This window comes from Trifolium pratense, linkage group LG5 (assembly GCF_020283565.1).
Source record: "Trifolium pratense cultivar HEN17-A07 linkage group LG5, ARS_RC_1.1, whole genome shotgun sequence".
Taxonomy (NCBI): domain Eukaryota; kingdom Viridiplantae; phylum Streptophyta; class Magnoliopsida; order Fabales; family Fabaceae; genus Trifolium; species Trifolium pratense.
The window spans coordinates 7,951,870-7,972,389 of record NC_060063.1 but is presented as its reverse complement, the minus strand read 5'-3'; the positions used below and the strand labels follow the sequence as shown (position 1 = coordinate 7,972,389).

The 20,520-nt window shown below is 35.4% G+C and overlaps 1 protein-coding gene across 1 annotated transcript; it reads right to left on the bottom strand.

Annotated features, from left to right (window-relative positions):
* Nucleotides 1-16,389: 16,389 nt before the first annotated feature.
* Nucleotides 16,390-20,520, bottom strand: LOC123885970 (putative protein phosphatase 2C 50). The gene is made up of 8 exons (XM_045935308.1): nucleotides 20,491-20,520; nucleotides 19,766-19,813; nucleotides 19,528-19,669; nucleotides 19,052-19,313; nucleotides 18,391-18,758; nucleotides 17,808-17,881; nucleotides 17,086-17,239; nucleotides 16,390-16,935 (listed from the first exon to the last, which is right to left on the bottom strand). Exons 1-8 carry the CDS (start codon nucleotides 20,518-20,520, stop codon nucleotides 16,739-16,741), a joined length of 1,275 nt encoding a protein of 424 aa, XP_045791264.1. The 3' UTR covers nucleotides 16,390-16,738.

The window sequence follows — 20,520 nt, the reverse complement described above, 5'->3', positions numbered from 1 at the left end:
GAGAAGAAAGAGATATGGTTTGTTAAAAAGTAGATAGGAGAATTTATTCCAATAATTAACTATTAACACTATTCTATGTATTCAATCCACGTGTAATGTTTTACTCCATCTTGGTGGTGGTGGTACTCATTCAAAGGATATTCCAAGAAATATTATTAGGGGTGTTGAAATTTAAATTGATCTTAAATAAATAAATAAATAAAATACTAACTTTGTATTCTCGAAATACTCTTTAATCTTTTTATTTTAAAAAATATTTATTTTTATTTTTTATTTATTTCAGAATTTGAGTTTGATTTTTGATTTACTTTCTTCGTGTTCGAACTCTAAACTACTAAAGCCCTTTTTCGTAGGGATCAGAGCGTTAAAAAAGTTAAATATTTCAATTCTCATGCATTGACTTCGATTTTCATGATTTTTTTTTATAAAACTTACTATTTAAGATGCTATTTGTTTGGATACTCTTTTAATTTAGTACTTCGTAGTATATTATTTAGTATTAATATTGATGTGTATTTATTTGTTTAAATTAATTGATTGTTGAAATATATGTTTTTACCAAATAAAAAACATCTATACATTAAAGAAAAATAAGAGATTCCAACAATGCTAGCAGCATCTTTAGTCATTCTTATCCAATATTTATATCTCATAAATAAATATTAGAGGAAATTACACTCACCTTCCCTCAAGTCTAGTCAAATGTCACTCACACCCTTTTATTTTTCAATTTTTCAAAAAATAGAGTGAAATGACAATTACCCCATAAATTTTTGAATTCATCAATATGCCCCTGAAATTTGAAAATTATCAAATACACCCCTGAATTTGTAAAACGTCATTCAAATACTCATGCTTCGTTTACTCCGTCTATTTTGATGACGTGATTGTTAACAGCATACGTTGCATGACTATTTGGCGAGCAAGAAATGATGTGAGGAAAGAAAGTGGTTGTTGCTCTCTTTACGAATGGAAAACGTATCCAATGGATTGCATTCTTAGATAGCGGATGGTGGCTTGGTTGTTGGGTGACATTTTTTTGTGTTTAATTACCTTTCTCTTTTATACTTTGGGTCAAGTAACCCTTGTACAAAATCCCGAGTTGTGGGTATAGTATAATTTGTACTTTATCCTTTTGTTATATATATATATATATATATATATATATATATATATATATATATATATATATATATACACTCTCTTTCGCTGTTAAAAAAAATGCATACGTGACACCTGCTAGCGTGGTGCCACGTCACATGGTTTCTGAGTGAGGACATAGTGACCATCTCACAACCCGAGTGGTTCACTTTACACCAACTCTCCTAGAGAGTGGCTTAAAGACACGAAACCCTTAAAAGACTACATCTTTGATATTCTATTTTTGCTTCAAGTTTCGGTCCATAAAACAGGGTTAGCAGCACCCTTTAAATAGCAGAGCCTCGTGAGCTTTTCACAATGCTTCAGCTCCAAGAAATCTTCTAGATGCAAAATATATATTTTTACCAAATCTTTCTTTGCATCAAATATTCCTCCCATAAATATATTTCTTGTAAATATATTTTAAAATTAAATCTTCTAATCTTCTTGAAGCACAAAGATTTATTTGAAATAAATCTTTTATATTTTCTGCAGCAATCTTCACAAGATATATTTTTGAAACAAATATTATATTTTCTAAAAGTTATTTTATTCCTTTAGAAAATAGAACTAGGGTTCAGCTGCCTTCAGAAACAATAGACCACGTGCGCCTTGTTGTGTAAGAAATCCACAAAATAATTCTTCAATCAAATCTTCGAAAGATTGAATGTAAAATAATAAAACCAGCTGGCGCACAGTCAGACACGCAGGTGTTGTTCAAATGTGTACGTACATCTGTCTCAACACATGATGTAGGCACATATGTCTCAACACTTGGCTAAAAGATATTTTTGCAAAATGTAGCCAACATACAAAAACCCAACAGTGTTGATTATGTGAAGCATGATAACTATGTGTTGGGATTTAAGAGGGGTTTTTCAAAAAAATTAATCCTCTTAGCGGAACAATCCCGATGAACGGATCTTGATTAAATCATTAATCACAAATCAAACACAAACTTAAACACTTTAAGGATTCATGTGTTTACCTCTCGAAGGGCAGATCCTTTGAAGCAGAAATAGTTTCTGATCACGAACAAAGCAAAATAGCGATGTCTCTACTCAGTCCACACGAACAGAACTTCTCCGATGACCGGTGCTAGCCAATTCCAACGGAGATTCAGAGAGAATAGGGTTTAGAGAGCGGCGGCTAAGTTTTTAACTTTGTGAATTAGGTTAAGCTTTTTAAACTTCACCACAAGGGTTCTATTTATAGAATCACTTGTGTGGTCATCAAGCCAAGCACTTAAATAAACCGTACCTAACAGTGGACCGCATTTCTCTATTTTCATAAATTAAATAATAAGTCATACTTAATTATTTAATTACTAATAAGTCTTACTTATTTATTTCTCTCATCTATTTGTCCTTTGTGTGTGACCCTATAGGTTCTCGTAACATTGGCAATAATATTAAATCACATATTTAACATTATAAACAGTGAGCGGTATCTAGCAACACTGTCTGCTACCCAAGTGACGAGAATGTCATGTGATCTGACGAAACCTTTCTGTGATAATGATTGTGTGTATAATTACCCTTTTTTCCTCATGTCTATATTGAACACAAGGCATAACATGTCACCCTTGTCTAGTTCAATATTGGGCCCATAGACATTTCTCCTATTATGTAGGAGGGACAAATTTCATCTAGGTCACTCATGTCCCTCAACATGATTCGTGGAGTACTGATAAGTGCAGTTGATAAGTGCTAAATTTCAGTTATTTTACTTATACATTTTAAGCACTTATTGACTTATTTTATAAGTCATTTGATGTAAAACCTCCAACTATTTGTAAATATTAGTCTTTACTAGCAAATTAGTATTTTAGCTATTTTCACTTATTAACTTAAATATATTGATATATCTCCTGATGTATAATAGATACTATATTTTATTATATTAGTTATATTTATATAACAGGTTTTAAAAAGAAAAAGAAAGAAGACACAAGTGGCTTAGCTAGAGACCAAGAGCAAGAGGCGGTTAACTAAGTCAAGTGGCACAAATTCTTCATGACAAAGAAAGTAAGAAAAGAAAATGGGTAACAACATAGCAGTCAAGTGGCAGCATAGCAGTCAAGTGGCACCACTTTATGAACCTTATGTTTCTTAAACCAAGTGACAAGGCACGATACTATACTTAAGTGTGAAGTTTTGAAAGCTTATAAAAGGGCAACACATCGGCCATTCACAATTCCATTCTTACACGCCCAAACTAAAGAAACAGGGAGGACTGAAGCACGGAAGAAACAAGAGCAAGGCAAAGGTGGGATGCACGCCAACCGTTCGAGAAATCGACACCGGTGTTGTTATTTCATTTCTTTTCTTCTCACTTGTGTAAAGCTATCATGGTAATGAGTAGCTAAAGACACTTTTGTTGGGATTAGGTGTAAATTACTCTATTAGTATATGTTTCTATTGATCATGGTTTTATATATGGTTTTAGTTGTCTCTCAATATTGATGTTATCTTTGTTTTTGTTGTTTTAATCTTTGATTTGAATTGTTATAGACATATACCTTTTGAATCTAAAAACTAGGATAATATCTATTGAACTCTAAATTCTAGACATAGATTTAGATTTAATATTCACTTAGAGTATCGAATCTTAATGCTATTGTATTGATTGACGATCCGAGACATCGGAGGTTAATAGATGCAATAGATATCTCGGCGTTATCTGGACACGGAAATGTTCGACGAGCGATACGTGATAATATTGATAGATGACTAGAACCTGTGTAACTGATTAGGGGAATATGTATGAATGAGTGATTGAAATCTAATCCCAGCAATTTAATCTCTCTGTCAAATTAATCATCTTTACTACTTTCATATTTTCTCGAACTTTCACAAACAATCATCTTCAAAACCATTCACTTGAAATTATATTAATTGTTGAACGGCATCGATATCGCATCAGTCCCTGTGGAGACGATAAAAACATACTTACTTTTGCTCTTGAACCAAACTCATTTGATGAAATACAAAAGCAAGTATTTTCGTTATATCGTATCCACAGAGACTAGTGTGATATCAAACGTTGATTTGCAATTTCCATGATTTTAAGTGCGGGTTTTTGTAAGATTTGTTTCGAAAACATAAAAGTGCAATTGGATAAAAGGATTTTTAAACTTTCGGATGATAAAAAGTTGTCGGAACTAGATTCATTATCTCGTTAGCATGTATCAATTAACCTCACTATATATATTTCATTTACCAATCATTATTATCACATATCACACATCGAACGTATCCGTGTTCGGAATACGCCGTGAAATCTATTATCTCTATCAACGTTCGATGTCTCGAATCATTAATCGACATAATAGCATTAAGATCTGATATTTGACGTGATTACTAAACTCGACATCTATGTCTAAACATTGAAGTTTAATAAGTGATTATCTTTTACTCTTGATTCAAACAATATATGTCTATGTTGTTCAAATCTTTTAGAAATAGACAATTAAAACAAGATAACACTTATAATGATTGATAAAGAAAACACATATATTAAGATTAAATTGACTACATGTTCACAAAATAACTACATCTAATCCCAACAACAAAGGAATTTAGCTAGACATGATAAAAGTAAACTTACAAGAAAAAGGGATGAAGAACATCTCTTGATTTCTCAAGTACAATGATGAATCCACCTTCAAGAACTCTTAAAACTAATGTTACTAATATTTCTGAACTATTACAAAACTCTATGTCTAAGAAAATGGCTTCTGAGCTCTATTTATAGATTTTCAGGACAGAGGAGTTCGCTAAGCGAAATGACGTTCGCTGAGCGAACTAGTTACTTAAGCAAGGGGTTTCTTGACACGTAGCAAAAGGCTTGACTCATCACTTTGTTCGCCGATGCTCTCTATCTCTCGCTAACAGACCCTTCCTCCCGGGTTGTGCTCGCCATCTCTCGCTATCTTTCGCTGAGCGAACGTTTATTTTGCTATCCTGCTCGCTGAATCTTGCTGAAGCTCGCCATGGACCCTTAATCCACTGATTTAGTTCGCTGTAGCTCGCTATGGCTTCGCTGAGCGAAGGCTTCAAAACCTGCTTTTCTAGCCATTCCTAACAAAAAATGCCTTGGGATCAATTCCTCTATTATATTTACACCAAAAGGGGTTTTAATCAAGATTTCTTTATAAAAGTATTGGTAAGTGCTCATAATTATCAAACATTATAACTAAAATTGGGCACTTATCAAATCTCCCCAACTTAGGACTTTGTTTGTCCTCAAACAAAAGGTAATATTTCAACAAGCTCAAAATTTTAAATCTCAGGAAAGGTTTGTAATCAATCAAAGTTTTTGAAATTTCTTTTCCTAAGCATGAGTAAAACAATGCCTACTCAAGACTATTCCTTAAAACATTCAAAAGAACAAAGCATGATCATGAATTGATTGCTATGTCTAAGCAAAATTCTCCATATTTTTATCAAACAATCAAGACTCAAGTGTTATCAAAAATTTCTCACCAATATATCACTCAAAGGTAAGTGTTTCACTCAATCCAAACAAAGTGTATGCAACAATTCAATTCAAACATTCATCAGAGCAATGTCACAAAACATGTCGTCAATCGTGGATCACTAAGGACTTTATTAAGCTTGTAACGGGGCTGGGCTACAAAAATCATTGTTTTTCTTTGGATTTCAAAAGGCCTCAAGGATAAGAGAGCAATACAAAACTTACAGAATTTCAAATTCATCTAAAATTTCACATTCATTTACTCCCTTTCTTTTCTTTCTCCCCTATTTCATTGGTGATTCTTTTCTTTCTTTACAATGACACTTTCTTCACAAAATTTTTCTTTTTCTTTCTTTTTGTGTCAATCTTTTATTTTCAACATTTTTTTTTTTCTTTTCAATCACCCAATCCACTACTTTTCCAAATCATTTTTATGACATTTGTAACCTACTTCTCCCCAACTTGAATCTTAACATGACCCTAATTGAAATACAATTGCTCTCCTATCCTAAGACAAGGGTAGAGTAGTTGTTTTTCCATTCTTTTGGTTTCAGGGTTTATAAAACAAACAATTTTCAAAATTTTAAGGCTCAACAGGGGACACAAAAGATCACTATCTCACAAGGTAGGTTAAGTTTGGCCAAGTAGTTATCACTCAAAAAAGAAACAGGGCCTTGATCATATCCACAATATCAAACACATTAGTGACAGCAAGATTAAGTTAAAATCAAATGAGCACACATCATTGCTGGCTCTCAAAAATTTATGTAAACAATGGAAAGTTCACACATTCTCACCCGGCTAGGTTGATAACACAAGCTTCAATCATGTTCAACAAAAACATTGAAAATTATCTTAGAACAATCAACACAATTCAAAACCATGTTAGGTTCCTAAGCCTATTTCAAGGACTAATCAAGAAGTTTTGACATGAAGTTTCACAAAACATATTCAACATGCTTGATCATTGATTTACCACAAACCTAACTTCAGATTTTTCCTAATCATGTGAGCTTGTTTGCAAAAAGCTATTCACAATATTCACACTACTTAAAAACTTGTCACCAAATATCAAACATTAACATTTAAAACATTAAAAAACATTGTCATCAAACATTGTTAAGTACCACAACACATGTTCAAAATACAAAAACTTAACACAACCACATAAAACATGAATTTAACTTGTTCCCGACAAACAACTAAATAAAGTAAAAGAAATAAATGACTGAAAGCTTGTAAATTTTCACTAATTTTTGTGAGCTTTCAGTCATCATCTGAATCTGCTTCTTCTTCATCTTCTCCTGCCATGCTTGCATCACCCTCACCATCATCTTCTTCATCATCATCCTCCATACCAGCTTCCTCATTGTTACCAGCATCTGGTGCCATCCCTCCCCCAATGAAAGTAGGCCTGACCTCAGGCCATGCAACATAGGTTTGGAAATCTTGCGGTGTCATCACCGACTGCCCGGTGTGCTGATTATAGAAGGACTGCTGCATTGCACTCATGGCTCTATACCCTGCATCATTTTGATCATATAAATGAGTAAAGAAATTGTAAAAATTTTGATCAGAGAATCCGGAGGTGGCTGGTTGAGTAGGTGGCTGAGGTGGTGGTGGTGGTGGTTGTCGTGCCCTTCTCCTCTTCGGCTTGCAGTAGCGGTCAACATAATCATCATTGATAGTGGGAATTTCCTCGTTCCCAATCTGAGGAAGATGTAATCTGTTGGCCGAGCACAATCCCATAATGAGACATGGGAAAACTAAAGGACTTTTGCTTTTAACCTTGCTAGACTTAAGTGCCCTATCCGAGTGACCACTTAGAACAACTTCTTTCATCCACCTAGAAATTATTCCTGCCACATCTATTTCCAAATCCTCATTAATGTAATGGATGAGGCCTAGGATGTTCATGGTGGCATCTGAAGGGTGGGAATTAGGTTGGATGTTGTACAAGACCAGATTAAATAGCAGCACAGTGAAAGTTTTCATGTCCTCTCTCATTGCCCTCAAAGGTGTTTGGGTCGCATTGAAGACAAAATCGGTGTTTGGTCGAAGCAGCTTACTCCTCATGGACGCAACATCCCAAGTTCCCCGATTCCGTTGTTTTTGGTACGCACACAGTGTTTCATTGTGTGGCAATGTGAAAGGGTTGCCAAGGTATGCATTGAAGGCATCGCGGTCGAATCGGATGGTGCGACCACGAACCATGGTGGTGTAGGAGAAAGGTTCATCACCTTCTGGGAGAGCATTAGCATAAAATTCTCTCACTATGACGGGGTTGTAGGTGGTTGGTGGGTGGACAATCTTTTCCCAACCCCGGAGTTGCACAATTCTTGCAAACCTCTCATAATCTCCATGCTCAAAGATTTCAAAGATCCTTTCACTCAAAATTTTTCTCTTTTCCAGAGCTTTAAACCGATCATATTGTTCTTGGTCACAAGATCTCTTCCAAGGGTATTGAAGTGGATAAAGCAAAGGTGGAGGTCATTGAAAAGCTCCCTCCTCCGGTAAATGTCAAAGGAATCAGAAGTTTTCTAGGTCATGCCGGTTTCTACCGAAGATTCATCAAAGATTTTTCCAAAATTGCCAAACCATTAAGCAATCTGCTTAACAAAGGTACGTCTTTTAAAATTGATGATGAATGTTTACTTGCTTTTAATGAATTGAAAGAAAGATTGGTGACTGCACCCATAATCATAGCACCCGATTGGACACTTGAATTTGAATTGATGTGTGATGCTAGTGATTATGCAGTTGGTGCAGTCCTTGGACAAAGAAAGAACAAAATTTTTCATGCTATACACTATGCAAGCAAAGTATTAAATGATGCTCAAGTTAACTATGCAACAACCGAGAAAGAATTGCTTGCTATAGTGTATGCACTTGAGAAATTTCGTTCTTATTTGATTGGTTCAAAGATTGTTGTGTATACTGACCATGCAGCTATCAAGTATTTAATTACAAAAGCTGATTCTAAGCCGAGACTCATTCGGTGGATGCTCTTACTACAAGAGTTTGATCTTGAGATAAAAGATAAAAAGGGAACAGAAAACTTGGTAGCTGATCACTTATCAAGACTTGTAAACACTGAGGTAACCAAACATGAACGTGAGGTTCTTGAAGAATTCCCCGATGAAAAACTGCTTATGGTGCAAGAAAGGCCATGGTTTGCTGATATGGCTAATTTCAAAGTATCCGGATTAATACCGGATGATCTCAATTGGCACCAAAAGAAAAAGTTCCTCCGTGAAGCAAATCAATATGTTTGGGATGATCCTTATTTGTTTAAAATTGGAGCAGACAACTTGTTGAGGAGATGTGTTACCAAAGAGGAAGCCACAAGCATCATGTGGCATTGTCATAACTCACCATATGGAGGCCATTATAATGGAGAGAGAACAGCAGCAAAAATTTTGCAGTCAGGATTCTTTTGGCCAAGTTTGTTCAAAGACACTTATGAACATGCTCGGAGATGTGATAACTGTCAAAGAATAGGTGGAATTTCAAGGCGCAATGAAATGCCACTTCAAAACATGCATGTTGTTGAAGTATTTGATTGCTGGGGCATTGATTTCATGGGCCCTTTTCCATCATCATTTTCAAATGAATACATTCTTGTGGCAGTAGACTATGTGTCCAAGTGGGTAGAGGCAATTGCGTCACCAAAAGCTGATGGCAAAACGGTGATAAAATTTCTAAAAAGAAACATTTTCACCCGCTTTGGAACACCTCGTGTGCTTATCAGTGATGGAGGGTCACATTTTTGCAATTCTCCACTAGCAAAAGCACTTGAGCATTATGGAGTCAAGCACAAAGTAGCATCACCATACCATCCTCAGACCAACGGCCAAGCAGAAGTTTCGAATCGTGAAATAAAGAAAATTCTTGAAAAAACTGTGTCCGCATCAAGAAAAGATTGGTCATTGAAGTTAGACGCGGCATTATGGGCATATCGGACAGCTTTCAAAGCACCAATAGGCCTTACACCTTTTCAGATGGTATATGGTAAGGCATGTCATCTTCCGGTGGAACTTGAGCATAAAGCCTATTGGGCTTTGAAATTTTTGAATTTTGATGAAAGCCAAGCCGGAGAGAAAAGAAAAGTTCAGCTACAACAGTTGGATGAATTGAGATGCCAAGCTTATGAATCTTCTAAGCTATACAAAGAGAAGGTCAAAAGCTATCATGATAAACGGCTTGTCAACAAAGAATTTAGGCCAGGCCAAATGGTTTTGCTTTTCAACTCAAGATTGAAGTTATTTCCGGGAAAGCTTAAATCCAAATGGTCCGGTCCTTTCAAAATCCGTGAAGTGAAACCATATGGTGCAGTTGTGTTGGAAGATCCAGCTACCAATGACACATGGACTGTGAATGGTCAAAGATTGAAGCTCTATTTTGGTGGTGAATTTGATCGTGTCACTACCAAAATCCCACTTTCCGATCCTTGAAGCTCCAAAAAGAACGTCAAGCTAATGACGTTAAACAAGCGCTTGTTGGGAGGCAACCCAATTTTGTAAGTAATTTAATGTTTTAGCATGCATAATATAATTTTGATGGTAGGAACATGTTTGGTGTAAGCTGTGCCAAAGGATTCAGCAGAATTTTTTTTTCTGGTATGGTTCGCTCAGCGAACATTGTATTCGCTCAGCAAAGGCTGCGAATCCTGCACTTCAATTTTAAATGGACAGCTGGCCCAAAATGCTTCCACCTCACCACCCACTACCACAAACACGGTTTTCAAAACATTCCAAACCCTAAAACAACATTCTCCTCCATCTTATCCTCTCATTTCACAGGTTGATTCAGTTTACAAGAATTTTCTTTATTTCACGATTCGAAACAACTACTCTACCCTTGTCTTAGGATAGGAGAGCAAATAAGGTTATGTCAAGATTCAAGTTGGGGAGAAGTAGGTTGAAAGATAAATAATGGTTTAAAAAGTAGTGTTGTGGTGATTGAAAAAGAAAAGAAAAATATGTGAAAAAAAAAATGAATAAAAGAATTGCATGACACAAATGAAATTCAAAAGAAATGAGAAAAGAAAGAAATTCTTTGAAAAAAATTGTCAAAATAAAAGAATCACCACAAATGGAAATATGGGGAAAGTGAAAGGGAGTAAATGAATCATAAGATGAATTTTTGAAGATTTTGTGCTCTCTTATCCTTGAGGCTTTTTGAATCCAAAGAAAAACAATGATTTTTTGTAGCCTAGCCCCATTACAAGCTTAAGAAAGACCTTAGTGATCCATGATTGATGACATGTTTTGTGACATTGCTCTGATGAATGTTTGAATTGAATTGTTGCATACACTTTGTTTGGATTGAGTGAAACACTTACCTTTGAGTGATATATTGGTGAGAAATTTTTGATAACACTTGAGTCTTGATTGTTTGATAAAAATATGGAGAATTTTGCTTAGACATAGCAATCAATTCATGATCATGCTTTGTTCTTTTGAATGTTTTAAGGAATAGTCTTGAGTAGGCATTGTTTTACTCATGCTTAGGAAAAGAAATTTCAAAAACTTTGATTGATTACAAACCTTTCCTGAGATTTAAAATTTTGAGCTTGTTGAAATATTACCTTTTGTTTGAGGACAAACAAAGTCCTAAGTTGGGGAGATTTGATAAGTGCACAATTTTAGTTATAATGTTTGATAATTATGAGCACTTACCAATACTTTTATAAAGAAATCTTGATTAAAACCCCTTTTGGTGTAAATATAATAGAGGAATTGATCCCAAGGCATTTTTTGTTAGGAATGGCTAGAAAAGCAGGTTTTGAAGCCTTCGCTCAGCGAAGCCATAGCGAGCTACAGCGAACTAAATCAGTGGATTAAGGGTCCATGGCGAGCTTCAGCGAGATTCAGCGAGCAGGATAGCAAAATAAACGTTCGCTCAGCGAAAGATAGCGAGAGATGGCGAGCACAACCCGGGAGGAAGGGTCTGTTAGCGAGAGATAGCGAGCATCGGCGAACAAAGTGATGAGTCAAGCCTTTTGCTACGTGTCAAGAAACCCCTTGCTTAAGTAACTAGTTCGCTCAGCGAACGTCATTTCGCTTAGCGAACTCCTCTGTCCTGAAAATCTATAAATAGAGCTCAGAAGCCATTTTCTTAGACATAGAGTTTTGTAATAGCTCAGAAATATTAGTAACATTAGTTTTAAGAGTTCTTGAAGGTGGATTCATCATTGTACTTGAGAAATCAAGAGATGTTCTTCATCCCTGTTTCTTGTAAGTTTACTTTTATCATGTCTAGCTAAATTCCTTTGTTGTTGGGATTAGATGTAGTTATTTTGTGAACATGTAGTCAATTTAATCTTAATATATGTGTTTTCTTTATCAAAAAAAATAAATAAATATAAAAAAAAAAAGAAAAAAAAAGTATAAATGTTATATAAAATAAGAAAATATAAAATTAAAAAAAAGTGATTGGTGCCCTCACGCAGGATCGAACTGCGGACCTTCAGTTTACAAGAATTTTCTTTATTTCACGATTCGAAACTTCTGCTTGGCCGTTGGTCTGAGGATGGTATGGTGATGCTACTTTGTGCTTGACTCCATAATGCTCAAGTGCTTTTGCTAGTGGAGAATTGCAAAAATGTGACCCTCCATCACTGATAAGCACACGAGGTGTTCCAAAGCGGGTGAAAATGTTTCTTTTTAGAAATTTTATCACCGTTTTGCCATCAGCTTTTGGTGACGCAATTGCCTCTACCCACTTGGACACATAGTCTACTGCCACAAGAATGTATTCATTTGAAAATGATGATGGAAAAGGGCCCATGAAATCAATGCCCCAGCAATCAAATACTTCAACAACATGCATGTTTTGAAGTGGCATTTCATTGCGCCTTGAAATTCCACCTATTCTTTGACAGTTATCACATCTCCGAGCATGTTCATAAGTGTCTTTGAACAAACTTGGCCAAAAGAATCCTGACTGCAAAATTTTTGCTGCTGTTCTCTCTCCATTATAATGGCCTCCATTTTCTTCAAGCAACTTCACTACCTCCTTTCGCACCACCTCTTTCATTTTTTTTTTTGAATGTTTTAAGGAATAGTCTTGAGTAGGCATTGTTTTACTCATGCTTAGGAAAAGAAATTTCAAAAACTTTGATTGATTACAAACCTTTCCTGAGATTTAAAATTTTGAGCTTGTTGAAATATTACCTTTTGTTTGAGGACAAACAAAGTCCTAAGTTGGGGAGATTTGATAAGTGCCCAATTTTAGTTATAATGTTTGATAATTATGAGCACTTACCAATACTTTTATAAAGAAATCTTGATTAAAACCCCTTTTGGTGTAAATATAATAGAGGAATTGATCCCAAGGCATTTTTTGTTAGGAATGGCTAGAAAAGCAGGTTTTGAAGCCTTCGCTCAGCGAAGCCATAGCGAGCTACAGTGAACTAAATCAGTGGATTAAGGGTCCATGGCGAGCTTCAGCGAGATTCAGCGAGCAGGATAGCAAAATAAACGTTCGCTCAGCGAAAGATAGCGAGAGATGGCGAGCACAACCCGGGAGGAAGGGTCTGTTAGCGAGAGATAGCGAGCATCGGCGAACAAAGTGATGAGTCAAGCCTTTTGCTACGTGTCAAGAAACCCCTTGCTTAAGTAACTAGTTCGCTCAGCGAACGTCATTTCGCTTAGCGAACTCCTCTGTCCTGAAAATCTATAAATAGAGCTCAGAAGCCATTTTCTTAGACATAGAGTTTTGTAATAGTTCAGAAATATTAGTAACATTAGTTTTAAGAGTTTTTGAAGGTGGATTCATCATTGTACTTGAGAAATCAAGAGATGTTCTTCATCCCTTTTTCTTGTAAGTTTACTTTTATCATGTCTAGCTAAATTCCTTTGTTGTTGGGATTAGATGTAGTTATTTTGTGAACATGTAGTCAATTTAATCTTAATATATGTGTTTTCTTTATCAATCATTATAAGTGTTATCTTGTTTTAATTGTCTATTTCTAAAAGATTTGAACAACATAGACATATATTGTTTGAATCAAGAGTAAAAGATAATCACTTATTAAACTTCAATGTTTAGACATAGATGTCGAGTTTAGTAATCACGTCAAATATCAGATCTTAATGCTATTATGTCGATTAATGATTCGAGACATCGAACGTTGATAGAGATAATAGATTTCACGGCGTATTCCGAACACGGATACGTTCGATGTGTGATATGTGATAATAATGATTGGTAAATGAAATATATATAGTGAGGTTAATTGATACATGCTAACGAGATAATGAATCTAGTTCCGACAACTTTTTATCATCCGAAAGTTTAAAAATCCTTTTATCCAATTGCACTTTTATGTTTTCGAAACAAATCTTACAAAAACCCGCACTTAAAATCATGGAAATTGCAAATCAACGTTTGATATCACACTAGTCTCTGTGGATACGATATAACGAAAATACTTGCTTTTGTATTTCATCAAATGGCGCCGTTGCCGGGGACTGGCGTTTGATATTGATAAGTTTGATTATGGTTTCTGTCGTTTTAAGCAATTTTGTACTTTTTTATTATTTATTATCCTTTGTGCACGCTAACTTGCCTGGTTAGATTGTTGTCCTGTTTATGCGAGGAAAGATTTCTGCAGAGAATTTACTTTTTGATCCAGAAATCGAAAGAACAGCAAGGAGAAACAATAGTCAAAGAAAGAAAAGAAAACAACTAGCCAAACAAAAGAAGCTGCAAGAAGGAACTTCAACTTCTATTTCTTCAACATCCTCAATCTCCGAAGAGATGGCTGACGATCCGCCACGTAACGAAGGTGCCGGTATAAGGCCATGTCACAACAGTCCACGGAGACTTGCTCATCTTGCAAGGCCTCCCAGAGGTGCAAGACAAACGGAGATGAAAACCGGACTCTTGCAATTGTTATATGCTAACCCTTTTACAGGTTTGTCACATGAAGATCCGTACAACCATTTGATGAAATACAAAAGCAAGTATTTTCGTTATATCGTATCCACAGAGACTAGTGTGATATCAAACGTTGATTTGCAATTTCCATGATTTTAAGTGCGGGTTTTTGTAAGATTTGTTTCGAAAACATTCAAGTGCAATTGGATAAAAGGATTTTTAAACTTTCGGATGATAAAAAGTTGTCGGAACTAGATTCATTATCTCGTTAGCATGTATCAATTAACCTCACTATATATATTTCATTTACCAATCATTATTATCACATATCACACATCGAACGTATCCGTGTTCGGAATACGCCGTGAAATCTATTATCTCTATCAACGTTCGATGTCTCGAATCATTAATCGACATAATAGCATTAAGATCTGATATTTGACGTGATTACTAAACTCGACATCTATGTCTAAACATTGAAGTTTAATAAGTGATTATCTTTTACTCTTGATTCAAACAATATATGTCTATGTTGTTCAAATCTTTTAGAAATAGACAATTAAAACAAGATAACACTTATAATGATTGATAAAGAAAACACATATATTAAGATTAAATTGACTACATGTTCACAAAATAACTACATCTAATCCCAATAACAAAGGAATTTAGCTAGACATGATAAAAGTAAACTTACAAGAAAAAGGGATGAAGAACATCTCTTGATTTCTCAAGTACAATGATGAATCCACCTTCAAGAACTCTTAAAACTAATGTTACTAATATTTCTGAACTATTACAAAACTCTATGTCTAAGAAAATGGCTTCTGAGCTCTATTTATAGATTTTCAGGACAGAGGAGTTCGCTAAGCGAAATGACGTTCGCTGAGCGAACTAGTTACTTAAGCAAGGGGTTTCTTGACACGTAGCAAAAGGCTTGACTCATCACTTTGTTCGCCGATGCTCGCTATCTCTCGCTAACAGACCCTTCCTCCCGGGTTGTGCTCGCCATCTCTCGCTATCTCTCGCTGAGCGAACGTTTATTTTGCTATCCTGCTCGCTGAATCTCGCTGAAGCTCGCCATGGACCCTTAATCCACTGATTTAGTTCGCTGTAGCTCGCTATGGCTTCGCTGAGCGAAGGCTTCAAAACCTGCTTTTCTAGCCATTCCTAACAAAAAATGCCTTCGGATCAATTCCTCTATTATATTTACACCAAAAGGGGTTTTAATCAAGATTTCTTTATAAAAGTATTGGTAAGTGCTCATAATTATCAAACATTATAACTAAAATTGGGCACTTATCAAATCTCCCCAACTTAGGACTTTGTTTGTCCTCAAACAAAAGGTAATATTTCAACAAGCTCAAAATTTTAAATCTCAGGAAAGGTTTGTAATCAATCAAAGTTTTTGAAATTTCTTTTCCTAAGCATGAGTAAAACAATGCCTACTCAAGACTATTCCTTAAAACATTCAAAAGACACTAGTACAGAAAACACTTTTTACATCTGGCCAAAACCCCCTTTTACATCTGGCCCAAGTCAGAGGTAGACGTACGAGAAGTAGTAAGTTTATGCTTTTTACATCTGACATTCGCCAGATGTAAAAGTATCCCCTTTTACCTCTGTTCTCAAGTTTCAGCTGACCAATTTTTTTTTTTAATTAAATTGGACCTTTTACATCTGACCAAGTCACCAGATGTGAAATAGTAACTATATTTAATTTTTTTTTTTTTTCAAAATCCTGCGTTTTTTTTTTTTTTTTTATATTTTTAAATCCTATTTTGTAATTAAAAAAAACCAAAATAGCATTACAATTCAACATTCAACCAAAATACAATTACATTCAACCAAGTCATTAAAATTCAACATTCAACCAAAATACAATTACGTACCAAAGTCATTACAATTCAAATAAAATACCAAGTCTTACAAGTCAAGCAAAATACCAAAACAATCCAAAATGTTATAACATTCAAGCAAAATACAAGTCATTACAATTCAAAACATCCTAGTTAATGTCAATCTATTGTAACTAGCTAGCTCCTAAACCTCATCATCGGAAACAACATAATCTACCTCGGGATTGTACAGGTCAAGAAAACAAGTAGCCCAGTTGTTTCGCAATTCATACATCTCCTCCTCGGTTAATGACGTGGGATCATCGAACACCTCACTTGCTCAAGTCTTTCTTTCTCGGCAGTACTATTTGCATAGGAATTCAAAGCAGATAAATTTACCTTGAATCAGGCATCGAATAATCAGAAGACTCATTATCTGAACCAGCATCAATTAAAGGAATTGATTCAAGAAGACCAATAAAACTGGCAAAGCCTTCAGGGTTTATGCATTGGTCTTTGGCTTGATTGATAGTTGAACTCAGGTGAAAGCAAAAGTTTTGGTCATTGTACAAAATTACAGGGCCATCTACTGCTAAAAAAGGAATCAACCAAAGTATATACGATTGTCAAGAGATAACTTAAATTCAACCAAAAACAAATGTAAGATAAGCACAGTAAATCAAGAAAAACCTAAAAACTCCATAAAGATTACATAATGAGATAGCATCGCATCTTTGCTTACCAGCTTGTTGGTGAAGGGCATCTGGTAGAGGCTGGGGTAGTTCATACAAATAGTCTTCCCGGTCATCTTTTTTGGGAGGCCACTTAGAATCCACTGAATCATCAAGATTTTCAGATAAATAAAAACATCCAAAATCACCATGTTTCACTTCAACCTATCATAAAAGGAAACCAAAAAGGATTTATTCGTTAATTTTGACCAGAGGGATGCCTGTTTCAAAGTCCAATGAATTACTTTATGATATCAAAAGAGTGTATAGTGAAGGATGAAAATTTATTTTTGCGGACACACATAAAGATACCAAATTCCCAAAATTTGAAAATTAACACCTGTATCTCAGTGCAAGGAAACTTCAAAAGAAAACAACTGCTTTATGATAATAGATGTAACTTATTTCAACCAAAAATGCTAATAAATCAGCCAAAAAATACATCTCATCACATGGAATGTGAAAAACTGAGAAATTAGTAATCAAATTATGTGCATAGAAAAACTTAGTTGTCTAGTCTCAAATAATAATACAACTTTTTTGCCCACAATACATGCACCCCACCACCAAACAAAATGCTGTCATAATACAAGTTTTATGCTAAAATTGACAGAATACAATTAGTCTGCTCATTATCAATGCATTCCTTAACTTCATCGGAATATTAAATTTATGAGATAAACAAAATAAGGAAGAAAACAGTAATAATAAATCTAATGGCTTACAGCCATACCAATATTCGCTTAAACTTGGTATCTAGCAAATGAGGGTGCTCCAGGTGCAATAGATCAGAGGTGATATCATTAGCTGAGTAAGTTCCAGATAATAAGTTAGTTGGTAGGAATCAATAGGAAAAACATGAGCCTAAAAAGGGAACAACCAAATTAAATAACTTTGGTAATCATTTAAGTTTCTGGCAGAGCATATATACCTTTGAAAATTTGTTTTTTTTTCATCGAAATTAAACATCAGATAAGGAATTGTTACACACAAATGCATGGCAAATGTATCATCTAGAAAAGATAAACTTTGTAAAACTGTCTATAAGTAGAATGAGCACATATAGCATGCCTATTATATATAATATATCTCCTTGCTATTGCATGTCACTCAGAGATCAGGGTCGTCGTATCTGCATTAATTTCCTGTTAAATGACCAAAAAAATGGACCTAACCTTGTTGATATTACCATATACATTCAATTCATTATGTATAAACTGATATGCTAATATTAACAACCATCATAGGGAGGAAATCTTTACGCAGAGTCTGGAACTCTAGATATGAAGTTCATTGTTTAAACCCATGAAACATACCTGAGCTTCTGTAAGCTGATTCCTGCAGCCCAAATGATGGGAAGCCTGCATCCTCATTTTCAGTATAGCTTCTTCTAAGTGAGTTCGCAGAAGATTTAGCAGATTCCAGAGGAACAACAACTGCTGCCATATTGTCCATACTGCCCTTTTTTAAGGCAGTATTAATAATAAAATCCGCTAATGAATAGGAAGATGAAGAGGTGCACTCTGATCTCATGTCACTAAAACGGTGTACTTCCCACAACAAATCACAGACATCTTGCACACTCAACTTCTCAAAGACTCCATCAGATGCAGCCACCAAGTAGCTATCATTTGCAGTTAGAGGTTGCCAATCAGTCACTTCTGGTACAGATATAACTCCATAACTGTTGAAAGTTCATTATTATAAGAAATGTGTTACAATTTCAACACATAGTGTAAAGAAAAACCAGTCAGCCTGATATTTTAAATTGTTAGCCCCACACGCGTTAGTGCTTCGATTTTGAAGCCTGACATTCCCTTCCCTACCTTTTTGCAATTTAATTTTAAGACAAGTGTGGGAGTTGGTTTAAATTTACATGTCAAAATGAAGTGCCTTGCACGTGACAGAAGGCTGCAGGTACACTTGATAAGTTGATATAAGCTTGGAGTTTAGGAAAATAATTTCCATCGAACCTACCTTTTAAAGAACACATCACCAATAGCCCGTGTAATAGCTAACTGACCATTTACGCGAGGTACACCACCCCAATTTAGAACTTGACCACCAGCAGCTTCCACCCGAGTTTTTTCATCCTCTCTGTCTGGATGATGATCGCTAGTCAATTCCTTCACTGCAAAATGAGTGAACCCATTGGAAGATGCTAATCTGTACTTTTCACGATTCCACACAGAAACAGAACCATCACGCTCTGTCTGCCTATACAGCTTTAATAAAGAGGCTACAAACAAAATATTAAAATTAACAACCTTATAGTTATGTTTCCTTTAAATAAAGAGTATGCTGGCCACCTTATAATAACCCTACATAATATAATATTTATATATTCAGACAAAAGAAAGGAGCAATCGGATAATATACATATCCTAATAATGCCATGATAAACTTATATCTTTAACAATGAAAGTTTGGTTATATTTCATAATCTTTCTCACCTTTAGCCTCCTTAGGAGACTGAAAATTTTCAGAGCAAATGAAAGCCTTAGAGTCTCCAATATTGGCAACCAAAATTTTATCATCTGCAACCAATACAATTGTTGCTGTAGATCCTGAATGAAGGTTATTTCTAGAGGCTTCCTTCATAGTTCAATTGAAAGATGTTAATACAAGAACACACACAAAAATGTATCAAATAAAAAAAATTTGTAAAAGTGAACAAAAAGTCAAACTTACCTCAGAAAACTTCGCATCAATATCATTGATTGCTCTCAACAATGCTTCCTTCAAATTAAAAAGGAAAATATTTAAAAAGGATTAAAATAGAAAGAAGAGTACCTGAATCGATTTGGAGTTAGGGTTCGTGAGAGAGAGGACGGCGCTGGTGGTGAGTTGAGAGAGAGGACGGCGCTGGTTCTTGCGAAGGTGAGGACGGCGCTGGGTTGATGCGTTTTGGGTGCGAATCGAAGGTGAGGACGGTTTTGCTTCTTCGTTCGTTCGTGAAGGTGAGACGGGTTTTGCTTCGTTCGTGAAGATGAAGAGGGTGGGTGTTGCTGGGTTGCTACGAATTGAAGGTGAGGACGGCGCTGTGGGTTGCTGCGATTTGAAGGTGAGGACGGCGCTGTGGATTTGAAGGTGAGGACGGCGCTGCGATTTGAAGGTGAGGACGCGATTTGAAGGTGAGGGTTTAGTTCTTTTGGGAGAGAGACAGATACACTCTTTACCTTTGTTCCAAAAATATTTTTTTTTTTTTGTATTTAACCTGACATTTTACATCTGTGCCTAAATATGGCCAGATACATACATATTTTAGATAATTTTCACCATAATTACAAGATTGCCACCGCGTTTAGTTATGCCTCTGGTACATTGAAGTCAGATGTAAAAAGTCTTGTCTATTTATTTTTTACATCTGTGGATATTGAAGTCAGATGAAAAGGTTACTCCACATAGCCTTTTACATCTGACATATGCTCGTCAGATGTAAACAT

Coding starts and splice junctions, on each gene's coding strand:
- LOC123885970 (XM_045935308.1), bottom strand. CDS start 20,520: ATGTTTACATCTGACGAGCATATGTCAGAT. Junction 19,814..20,490: donor CTGACGAGCATATGTCAGAT/GTAAAAGGCTAT, acceptor TTTAATTTGAAG/GAAGCATTGTTGAGAGCAAT. Junction 17,882..18,390: donor ATCAGCTTACAGAAGCTCAG/GTATGTTTCATG, acceptor GAACTTACTCAG/CTAATGATATCACCTCTGAT.